We start from the raw sequence: 12,443 nt of genomic DNA, 5'->3' as shown, positions 1-12,443 counted from the left end.
GATCAAAGAAACTGTCTTTATTCCTTTGTATGTTCTTGTCGCTTTGTTGTAGATTAATTGACCCTTGAAGGATGGGTTTATTTCTGGGCTCTCTTCAGAAAAGCCCCCTAAGCTTTTCTGTTCAGCATTCCATTGATCATGTATTCCCAATTTGTACTTATATAAAATATTCACAAATTACACATATATGCTATTAATAGCATATTACACTCCCTAAAATATATAAAAAATAGAAAATTGTTTTTTTACATTTAACTTTTTTAATCCTTTTTTTGTAATTGACCTATTTAAAGTCATAGTTATGCAGCCATCATCTTAGTTTTAGAACATTTTCATCACCCCAAAAAACAACTCTTTACCCCTTAGCCATCACCCATTGATAACATTCACCCATTAATACCTTTCTCCCTCCATCCCTAGGCGACCACAAATTTATTTTCTGTTTGTATAGATTGTTCAGTTCTGGACATTTTATACAAACACAGTCATATAATATGTGGACACACATTTGTAATGTGCTTTTTTCACTTAGCATTATGTGTTCAGGGTTCATCCCTGTTGCAGTAAGTACTAATAATATCTTAGTTTTAATATAAAAATATTTAATTTTTACCATGAGGAACACTTGATTCTCCAGGAAAAAAATGTTCTTCCTTTTCTATGTATTCCCGCTCTCCTTCCTACCTATCCCAAACACACCATTCACATACCCCCTAGAATACACACATCTCAGTTTTATATTCACAGATATATTCCCAGAACTGGATGATAATATTGCCTCTTACAAAGTCTCCACATGCCATTAAAAAGGGTTTCAGGAAAAAGTGCTCTCTTAATTCAAAGCAAGCCAGACCCAAGATCTCCGATACTGCCTGGCTTACTGTCTACATGTCCGGTGGGGGAGAGGCAAGGAGGGGCCCTGTGGAGATAAAGACTGGCCTGGCTGTTTGTTTCTAGGCCAGGTATGCATGTAGCTTTCTTCAGAGGCTTCCCAGAACAGTTCCCTTCGCTGATACCAGAAAGGATGGATTCTCTTATAGAAAAGTGACACCAGTTATAGTCATTTAAGCAAATCTTTTGCTAGTTATGTCAATTAACATGAAAAATAAGGATTACATATAATATTAGATAATATTAGATGTGGTTCACTTGAGTTCCATACTTTTTATTACACATTACACAATCAGTTACGTTTGCATCCACTTATTCGTCTTGGCCCACTTCTTGGACAGCCTGTGGGGGAGACAGAGCTGGTCTTGTTCATCTCGGTATTCCTTTTTCCTTGGCTAGGCAAATCACTGGCCCTTAATAAATGCTTATCAAATTGAATTTCAGGTTGTTGCTTTAACATTAAAATTTATATAAACCAATTCTGATCATATTCTCCAAAATTATAGCTGATGAGTGATAAGATACTCTTTGGTTAAACATGTCAGTGAATAATTTGTTAAAAGAGAGATCACTGACTAATGTTTGAGGTTATACAGGGAAAGTACAGAGGTTTTTGAGTTGCATGCCAGTTGTATCTCCATAGTTGTTAAGAGTTTGAGGAAGGTGGTCTTACTGTCTCACTCCTCAGTCTTTAAATTTAATAATAAAAAAAGGAATCACTTTCAATCAGCAGAAGTTAAAGTTAAAATACTTTTCCAGAAAATCTTCTATACAACAACTTTTTATAGCTTAATAGTTCTGTAATTTCCAGGGTTAAGCTTTATCTTTTTGTTTCGGTTTGTTTTCTTCAAGTATTAAGTGTTTTGGCAATTTTTATATCCAAGATCATATTTTACGTATCATTGATTCCTTTTGACAATTGAGCATTTTAATATAAGCTGTGAATATATTTAAAATGGGTAGGGAATATTTGATCTCTATTTGTATGTAATTTATTGATTGGGTGATTGATTGATAGAGACTGCACAAGTGGTGGGGAGGGGCAGAAGGAGAGGGAGGCAGAGAATCCCAAGCTGGCTCCACACCCAGTGCAGAGCCCAAAGCAGGGCTTGATCCCAGGACCCTGAGATCTTGACCTGAGCCGAAATCAAGACTTGGATGTTTAACCAACTGAGCCACCCATGTGCCCCTATTTGTATATAAGTTTCAAGTACACAGGTCTGACAAGCGTTTATTTCTAACTCTGGCTTAAGTGCTTTTGACTTGGGTTCTCATCAGCCTAATAATAATGATGATGGTAGTAATGCAGACAATAACAGCTTTTTATTGCATGGTTTTATCATTAAGTGTCATAGTCTTTAAGGTATTTTTTCCTCCTGCCTTTTTTTTTTTTTTTTTTTTAATAAGATAGCAAAGGAAGGCTCACGGAAGTGACTTACTTTCACTTACACGGGCCAAGTAGCTACAGAGACAAATCTTGAACCGAGGTTGTATGATTGCAAGTGGAGAATTCTTTCCCCATAGCATGGTGCATCTGTTATTTATTCACTGCTTACAGTTCGGATGTTTCAAAAGAGTAGAAATATTTTCTGCACTCAGTTTTCTCTACTGAATCAAACGGAGACCATTGAAAGTAATAAAAACCGACATCTGCTTATTGTACAATGATATATTGTAGTGCAATAAAGTAGAATACAGAAGTGCAAATCCATAAGTTGTCTGAAAATTGAATGTAATGCTTTCATTGAATGCTGTAATTATTTATTTGAGTTCAGTATTAAGATTTAAATAAAAGTGTAAAAACATTGATGCATGTATACTTTTTTTTTCTTTCCCAGACAGATAGTGATTATGTACACAGTGTTGTAGCCAACCTGGAGAAAGAGTAAGTTCTTAACTATGAAAATGGTAACATTTTCGTTACTGTTACTTACTGGCTTTTTGCTAAAAGAAAATGCCTTTTTTATAGCTCATTTCTCTGTGGAGTTCAGTGTTCACTGGGCCACTATCATTGGTCTTTTACATTGTCGTAAAGTAGGTGCATATATATATATCCGGGTTTCTGATCATGGATAGATTGGTGTATTTCAATATAGAAAAGCTTTGAATGTCATACATGTGTAACTCTGTCAAATACATTATTAAGCTTGAAAACGATAGAGAGGGTCATATGAGTTTACTAATGTCTTTCACCCTCGGTTGACCAAGAAAAAAATCTTTCTACTACCAGGGTAGATAGTCTTGTAGTACTTTCAAAGCTCAGTGCCAAACTATGGCTACATCTGTCCTCTTCTGCAAAGATTGAGTAACAATGTACTGTGATCAAGACACTGAGTAGCTAACAGTTGGAAAGCTTTGTAAGCTTCAGATACGATTAGTTTTTATAATACCGCCTTCATAGTTTTAATAGTGATGTTGTAAAAACTAGTCATGGTAAGGGTTTCTTCATTGACTTTCACCTGTTTTTGCCCCAGAGATGTATCTTTTACATAAAAAGACAAAAAGAAGCGACAATTATTTGTCAATTCAAGATTTAAAGTAATGTTGTTCTTTCTTTGTCTATCAGAATGCTCAAACCGGACATTTTAAAAGATACATGCAGAGTTCAAAACTAAATTATGCATTTGTTAGATTTTTTTTCCTTAGGTGCTCAATTTCTTGGCAGCCCTTTGTATAAACACAGTTTAGTATAGGTCCCTCAGATACAGGAGCAGGGCAATAATTATTGGCCCCTCCTCCCGTAGACCACCTGGGCAGGTCTGTGGGGCTTATGCTGTCACTTTGTCGATTCTCTTCTTCCGCCATGTGTAGGAACACCAAGCCCAGGAAAAAGTACAACTAAGCATGAACAGCATCTGTGTGAAGGCAGGTAGTTGCACAAGGATTTTGTGGAGATTTGCAAGAACTAAATGAGGGAGAATGCAAATGTGGAAGGAAGTACATGTGAATTAGTCAAGCTGCTTACAGAAACTTTAGAACGGGTTTTCTCAACCTTGACACTACTGACATTTAAGGCTGGATAATTCTTTGTCGTGAGGACCATCGTATACATTGTAGGATATTTAACAACTTCCCTGGTGTCTACCCACTAAGGCAGTAGTACCTCCCACAGTTAGGACAACCAGATTCCTCCAGACATTGCTCAGTGTACGCTTGGGGGACAGGGTGGCCCGCAGTTGAGAAGTGACTAGGTTAGAATGACATATAGTCTGTCACTCACAACTAAACCTTCCTGAACATGGAGGAACTTTGGTTTTTGCATAAATATATAGAGACAGACACACATTCATTAGTCTTTCTTCAATTCTCTGTTTTCTGTGATATCTTCATTTGATTTTTTTAAAAAAATTCTGATACTTTTTAGGAATATAATACATGCAGTTGGCTTAGGATTTCTATGCTTTTCTAAGGATAGTAGCATTTTATACTGTTTTTAGAGCATTATTAAAAAAATCACCTTTGTGTTATTTGAAAAATTTGTATTTTCTGGCAGATTAAATCAACAGTGAGTTCCTTCCATGAGCACACGGTGACCCAAACAGTATACCGTATTGGTTTTTGTTTATGTTTACTTTATGTTAAGCACAGTAAGTTGAGCATTAAGATAAACAAAATCCCACAGAACTTAACTAACTCAGCTAACCTTTCTTATGGTAGATTTTCTAAAGAAATCGGTTCTGGCTTGGTGGAAATAATATCCCCTCCTGAAAGCTATTATCCTGACCTGACAAACTTAAAGGAGACTTTTGGAGACTCCAAAGAAAGAGTAAGGTGAGCCTGTGTTATTTAAGACCCCCCACCCTTGTGAGTATGATATGTAATAAATGTTTACCATATAATAAGTATTTACTGAAATGTAGCACATTTTAGGGTTCAGCTAATTTGTGAGAGCTAATGAATTTTTGGTTATTTGATTGGTAATTCTGTGGAGTTTCTAATGAGAGGTTGAATTTAGTATGCACAATAATTTTTTTTTTTAAGATTTTATTTGAGAGAGAGAGAAAGAGAGCGCACAGGCAGGGAGAGGGACAGACGGAGAGGGAGAAGCAGGCTTCCCGCTGAGCAGGGAACCGATGCGGGACTCGATCCCAGGACCCCAGGATCATGACCTGAGGCGAAGGCAGATGCTTAACCACTGAGCCAGGTACCCCTGCTCAATAACTTTTATAATTGCTGTTCTGTGGGTTATGACTTAAGAGTATATTCAGAATAATTCGAAAGCTTGTTTAGATAGAAACCTCACATCCGTATGCAAAGTAAATGAGAACTGATTCAGTGGAAGTGATAAAAACAATATTAGTATTCTGCAGACTTATAATAATGTAAAAATCCAGTCAACTGGATTGATTTATTTGTCCCTAAATCTCTAAAATTGAAGGACTGAAAACTTTCATTGTGTTATTAAAAACAATGTAATCTAAGAGATATTGACATTAATTTTGGATTTAATGTAACCAGAAAAAAGGAAAAAAATTAGTGTTTTGGAAAGAGATTTTTTATATTTCTTGAGTTGTTAATTTGTATGAAAGATATATCCACGTAATTGGTTGTCTTTCAATAAATACAATTTTAGTTTTAAAAAATTTAGGAATGAATTTGGTAAAAAATTCTAGGTGATCTCATTAAATTCAGAACAGCTTATAAGGTATATTCTGGAGAAGTTTACTTAGTATGATTTAAACTTTTATTTTATTGTTGTTGTTTTTTCACTAGCTTTTACAACCACTTCTCTTTTCCAACGTTAGTCTGTTTCTGTAGGCTACCAGGAATTCCCTGAAAGGACTTAATATTGTAAATGTTAATGTGTTTTGGGTTTTTTAAGCAGTCAGTACAATATTTATTAATTTCTGCCTTCATGCTAAGCACTGATCCCCAACGTATAGTTGTTGAAGCACCAGTTCCCAAAGACATTAAGATGTTACATTTGAAAAAAGGGCCTTTGGTCAAAGGAGTTTGGAAAACATTGGAGTAAAAAAAATTTTCTTTCAACAAATGTATTTACTATTGGATGTTTCAATGCCTCTAATATACTAATATGTCTGCAGAAGGGGACTATATGTGCTTCCCAAGTTTACTTGACTTTAGATTCCTTTTTTCCCTCAGGACATCTTGACGATTAGTGTTTTGATAAAGGTTTCATTAGAGAAAAGTGAATTCTCGTTCATGCTGTCCTACAAGGGTGTATCGTGTGTGTATGTATATCTGTGTATCTGTGGGTCGACAGATATTTTTTATATATCTGTTGTTTCCTGTGTATATGTAATGTGTGTATATATATTATAAAATATAACATGCAGTATGCATTATAAAATACTACGTTTAATCTTATTTTGCTAAATTTGAGTCTGATTCCTAACTCATTTTTGAAAATTTTTATTTCAGATGGAGAACAAAACAGAATTTAGATTATTGTTTTCTAATGATGTATGCTCAGGAAAAGGGGGTATATTACATTCAGGTAAGTGTGGTTTATCCTTTAATGTTTTTTCACACTTTGAAGGAAAACTATCCAGACTATATGTTCATTTTAAGGAAAAATATCCAGACTATATGTTCATTAAAACAGGAAGTTTTGAAAGTGTAAGCCCTCTAAGCGTATAAGATTATAACAGTATATCAGAGAGCAGAGGGTCTGTCATAGTCACTGATAATGGGGGCTCTGCCGTTCCATTCTCTGGTTTAACACCGACACCAGCTTTCCACTTCATGGTGTGATGGTGGGCAGTCACTCGTCTCTTTCCTCTTCTCCCCTCCCTACATCTTTGCTCTCATTGTCCCTCTCTCCACTGTTAAAAAGAACTAAGGTTTAATTACTTGGCAACTTTTAGAGAAGGATTTTCTGATAGTTTTTTTGGTGGTCTTACAGTAAGATAGGTTTTTTTGGTTTTTGGGGTATTTTTGCGTGCTACAATACATTTACCTTTATATTGAAGATAATAAAACTGACGATTAGCTCTAATGGTCCCAACTTTTAGCAGCGTGACTCAAAGAATCAGTCTGTAATGATGTGGCTTTTAAGTTAGCCAGGTAGGTAACAACTTAAATAACTGTAGGAAGCTCTTCTTTCTTCCAAATCTCATTCTCCTTAGTGACTTACGCTTAAATGTTACAACTGGAATTTCATTTCTTTAACCAAAGGTCTTTTTCCTTGTTCAAAATGCGGGTACCACTCAGTGATGTAACACACTAAGCCTGCCAGTTATTTATTGATTTTTAGTATAAAAAGTTTATGAGATCTTTCTCTGGAAGGATGTTTTTATGGGAGTGGCAAGAAGAGGCTCTGGGTCCCTGAATCAAAAAGGAAATAAATGGTTTTGCAGCTGCTGGCAGGGGTTTGAGAGGGAGGGAAAGAAGGACAAGCCTGCTATCCCGTGGCAGGGCAGTCGTATTGAGCACAGACTTGGTCTCCTTTGACATTTTATCTTGGGCCACCTGCATTCAAATGTGCAGACATCCTTTCTTGGTTCTCAGGTTGGGAAATGATAATGATGGTAGGGTCACAATATAACATTGTATATAATAGTATACAAGAGTAGTGAGTATAAAAACATGGTATCCTTTAATTAGTACATTTCCTTTAATTTAAATGTCTTAGAGAAGGCTTACTTTAATTTCAAGATTTTAACTTCAAAACATTTTATTTCACATGTCCCATATTATTGTAGTTGAAACTTGCTGTTTATTCTAGGGCCTCTATATATTTACACGATGGTCAAGAACTTTATAGAGAGAATTTAAAAGTGTAGTTACATTGCATTTTAAATTTGTTTTAAATTTCTAAGGATAGAATTAATAGAATCTTAAGGCTGTGTGTGTGTGTGTGGAGTATAGGAAAAGTAAACGTCTAGGAAATTAAGGAAAGGATGGGGTTAAGAAAGAGGATAAGAGGGTAGTGGTGCCTGGGTGGCTCAGTCCCTCTGCCTTCGGCTCAGATCATGATCCCAGGGAGTCCTGCATCGGGCTCCCTGCTCAACGGGGACCCTGCTTCTCCCTCTGTGCCTCCCCCTGCTTGTGCTCTCTCTCTCTCTCTGTGTCAAATAAATAAACAAAATTAAAAAAAGGATAAGGAAAACTTCCTTTAAGCAGGGTGTGTGTGTGTGTGTGTGTGTGTGTGGTGTTAAAACCACAGTAGCTATGAACCGACACTTACTACACACTTAACATATGTCCCATGTTGTTCTTTCCAACTTAGGCTTTCCATATACTTACTCATTTAATACAACTCTTTTTTGCACGAACAAGAGCATACTGTACGTACTGTCTCGTAGCCTGTTTTACTGTCGCTTCACATATGGTAGACGCCTTTATAAACCAGTAATTACAGGCAGGACACTTTTTAATCACTTATTGAAGTATCATTATTCAGACGTCATAATGACCGTATTGTTGGGCATTTAGATTGTTCCCAACTTTTCAGTTGTGTCGCAGCTGAATCCAATGATCATCCCTAAAATTACCCAATTTTCTCAAAAATTATGCCTGAAAAAAGAGGGGGTTGCTTTGTATTGATGTCTTCACATAATTTCATATTCTGTAGAATTCTCTCATTATGATCTACAAAGTGGGAAAACGCATTCACCTGAAAAGTCCTCAGTTTCATATTGGTTTTGACTGTGAAGGATAGAAATCGCCCAGCAAAATGGGGGAGAATTAGTCCAGACTTGATAATTAGGCCAGGCGTGTGACTTCATGGGGCATATGCCAGGGTCTACCCTACCCCGGACTTGGAGAGCGTGCTCTTAAAAAGGCCGTGAAGTCAGGGGTTACTCTCTGGTCAGCACAGGCGTCCTCCGAAAGGAGAAAAAAAGTGCCACCTGTCCTAGTGTTAGGTTTATGTCTTGAAACGAAGTTTGCTGTGCTAGAATCCTACACTGTCGTCAAGTGCTGTATCACAGATGACTTGGAGCTGAAGAATGCTGTTGGGTGATTCGGGCACTTCCTAGGTGGCGTGTGGAATTCCTGCCAGATCGCGTCACAAGGCCCGTGAGGTCTGGTTGCCACACTTGTGGTGGTGCCGACATTAATCAGTGGGCTTGGTGGTGTCAGACTCATCTCTCCTTTCTAAAGCGCCCCAGCAGCCACTCCCCCGGTGCTTTTCGCCATCACTATTTTCCCCCAGAGAAGTTATTTCATTAGAGGTGGCCAAGTGATAATTTTCTAATTTTGTGATTTGTAACATTCTTATAACTTGAGTTCTTGTGTAAAGAACTTTCCCTCCTTAACTATTTGGTTACTTTGAAAAATAGTTGACTAAGGAAAGGCAGAATAAATACCTATTCTTTCTCTTCATTAATTTTTAAAGTTGGTACCCTAGAAATCTCCAGTGGTAGCCATTTAAAAAACATTGTTATGAATGCATGGATTTTTAAAATATATTTGATTTGCCTCAGTCCTTGCAATCATTCTTCACATTGATGCTAACATTGATACACCATAAGCCAGTGGGAATCTCTTCAAACTGGCTCTTGTGGGGCGCCTGGATGGTGCAGTCGGTTAAGTGCCTGCCTTTGGCTCGGGGTAATGATCCCAGGGTCCTGGGATGGAGCCCCGTGTCAGGCTCCTTGCTCAGTGGGGATCCTGTTTCTCCCTCTCCCTCTGCCTGCTGCTCCCCCTGCGTGTGCTTTGTCTCTCGCTATCTCTCTCTGTCAAATAAATAAATATTTTTTAAAAAAATTGGCTCTTGTATTTCTTCCATGTAAGTCCAGTAATCTTTGATCATTTCTTTGCTGACTGGCACAAGATTTGCACATTTCCTGTGCCAGATCTAGAACCAGCCGTTTCTCTAAGGAGCCCTGTTTTTTTTTTTTTAATGTTTCTTTATTATATTATGTTTGTCACCATACAGTACATCCCTGTTTTTTTTTATTTTAATGTTTTTTTATTATATTATGTTAGTCACCATACAGTACATCCCTGGTTTCTGATGTAAAGTTCGAGGATTCATTAGTTGCGTATAACACCCAGTGCACCATGCAATACGTGCCCTCCTTACTACCCATCACCGGTCTATCCCATTCCCCCACCCCCCTCCCCTCTGAAGCCCTCAGTTTGTTTCTCATAGTCCATAGTCTCTCATGCTTCATTCTCCCTTCTGATTACCCCCCCTTTCTTTATCCCTTTCTTCCCCTACCGATCTTCCTAGTTCTTATGTTCCATAGATGAGAGAAACCATATGATAATTGTCTTTCTCTGCTTGACTTATTTCACTTAGCATTATCTCCTCCAGTGCCATCCATGTTGCAGCAAATGTTGAGAAATCGTTCTTTTTGATAGCTGAGTAATATTCCATGGTATATATGGACCACAACTTCCTAATCCAGTCATCTGTTGAAGGGCATCTCAGCTTAAGGAGCCCTGTTTTGTTTAGAGGCAAATAGTATTTAGGACAACAATCCAGGTGTGTGAGATGCTCATTGTTCTTATGGTGTTTTTGCTTCTAGGCCTTTTAGCAAGGAAAAGAGTATTTTATTTTTCAGGGGGGGAGACTACAAGCTCATTGATATTCCCAAATCAAATGAAGATTTTTAGGGGTTGGTTTTTAATCATATTAAAAGTCTTGGTTTTTAATAGCATTATCCTATTAACATAATTCTTTTATTCTACAGTATGTCTGAAATAGTTTCAAAATAATAATACCATTATCACTACTATTAGACTGCTGAATGTGATTTAAATTTTCTTTGTCCAATTTTCCCCCCCTTAGAATATGTCCTAATATGGATACAAATTCTGTGTTTGAAAGTCACCGGAAGAAATTCTTTATACGGGGTGACCATGCTGCCGAATTGATATGAAACTTGGTTTGTTTCATTTTGTATTCAATTTTTAAGAATTTTTATCCTTTTTAGTTGTAAAAAAAAAAATTCCAAAATCAAAACTTACATAAAATAAGCTACACAGAAGTCTCACTTATATTCCCACTCCTAGCACTGTTTCCTCCCTTCCCCATGGGTAGCCACCATTAGTTTGTTTGTTTGTTTCTTTCCTTTTTTAAGATTTTATTTATTTGAGATAGAGAGTGAGACAGAGCATGAGCACAAGAGTGTGGGATGGGGACGGCAGGAGGAGAAGGAGAAGTAGACTCCCTGCTGAGCAGGGAGCCCGATGCGGGGCTCCATCCCAGGACCCTGAGATCATGACCAGAGCCGAAGGCAGACCCTTAACTGACTGAGCCACCCAGGTACCCCTAGTTTTTTTCTTTTTGTATTTTAGAAAAATTTAAGAAGAAATATATAAAGTATTCTGCATATAATATTCCAATATATAATATTCGTTTTCTGATACCACAGTTGCATATTATAAAAACAGTATTTTGCATCTTGTTTTTTAGCTTCCCTCTGTAAACCAGTGATCACTAGTGAGATGTAAGATTTGTTAAAGACCGGCTCCTGCCATGACAAAACACTCAGGTCAGAGAAGCACATAGGTTCCCTAAAAATCCTGTACACGAGCGTTCCTAGCAGCTTTATTCGTGATAGCCAAAATCTGGAAACAAGCCACATGTTCTTCATCAGGTGAATGTTAAGCCGTGGCCGGTCTCTACCACGGAATACGGAATAATGAAAGAAACAGACTATTGCTACCACATCTTGGATCTTAAGGAACTATGGGGACTTTAAAATCCAGTCTTGAAAGGTTACGTACTATATGATTCCATTTATAAGGCATTTTTGAAATGACGAAATTGGAGAAATGCGAACAGATTGTTGGTTACCGGATGCTGGAAGTGGGGAAGGGAGGAGGTGGCTGTCGACCACAAGAATCCTCATGATGGTATTGTTCTGTCTCCCCAGCATCACATGGAACTAAACACACACACACACACACACACACACATCCCTACACATGCCTGACTGCCTGTAAAACTGGTGAAATTTAATAAGGTCAGTGAATTGTGGTCAGTCGATTACAGTATAGTTATACTGGAGGATGTTAGATTGGGGAAAACTGGGTGAAAGGTATTCAGGATCTCTGTTCTTTCTTAGAGCCACATAGGAATCTAAAATTACCTTAAGTTTTTTTTTAAAAAGTGAAGTTGCTTATATACAAAAATCTGTTGCATGTCTATACACTAATAACAGAGTAGCGGGACAGGAAATTAAGAAAACGGTTTACGATTGCACCAAAAAAAGAGAATAAAATACCTAGGAATAAGCTTTAACCAAGGAGGTGAAAACCTGTACTCTGAAAACTATAAGACAGTGATGAAAGAACTTAAAGATGATGCAAACAAATGGAAAGAAGTTCCATGCTCATGGATGGAAGAATTAATATTGTTAAAATGTCCGTGCAACCCAAAGCGCCATCCCTCTCAAATACTAACAGCGTTTTTCTCAGAACTCAAACAAATAATACTAAAATTTGTATGGAACCACAGAAGACCCTGAGTAGCGAAAGCAGTCTTGAGAATGAACAACGAAGCTGGAGGTAACGCAATCCTAGATTTCAAGATAGACTAGACCACAAAGCTGTGGGAGTGGAAACAGTATGGCACTGGCACAAAAACAGACTCACAGATCAATGGCACGGAATAGAGAGCCCAGAAATAAAAG

General features: G+C 37.4%; 1 protein-coding gene across 5 annotated transcripts in view; it reads left to right on the top strand.

Moving 5' to 3' along the window:
• Positions 1–12,443, top strand: part of MGAT4A (alpha-1,3-mannosyl-glycoprotein 4-beta-N-acetylglucosaminyltransferase A) — a 119,610-nt gene that overhangs the window by 84,110 nt on the left and 23,057 nt on the right. For all 5 annotated transcript variants that reach the window (XM_040623562.1, XM_008699786.2, XM_008699782.2 and 2 more), the window contains exons 6-8: positions 2,730–2,776; positions 4,549–4,662; positions 6,274–6,349. In XM_040623562.1, coding sequence (XP_040479496.1) covers positions 2,730–2,776; positions 4,549–4,662; positions 6,274–6,349 — 237 coding nt within the window. The remainder of the gene's footprint in view (positions 1–2,729; positions 2,777–4,548; positions 4,663–6,273; positions 6,350–12,443) is intronic.

The sequence above is a fragment of the Ursus maritimus genome, unplaced genomic scaffold, assembly GCF_017311325.1.
Source record: "Ursus maritimus isolate PB19 unplaced genomic scaffold, ASM1731132v1 scaffold_6, whole genome shotgun sequence".
Taxonomy (NCBI): Eukaryota; Metazoa; Chordata; class Mammalia; order Carnivora; family Ursidae; genus Ursus; species Ursus maritimus.
Note: the sequence above shows the minus strand (reverse complement) of the source record. Positions and strands in the feature narration are given on the sequence as shown.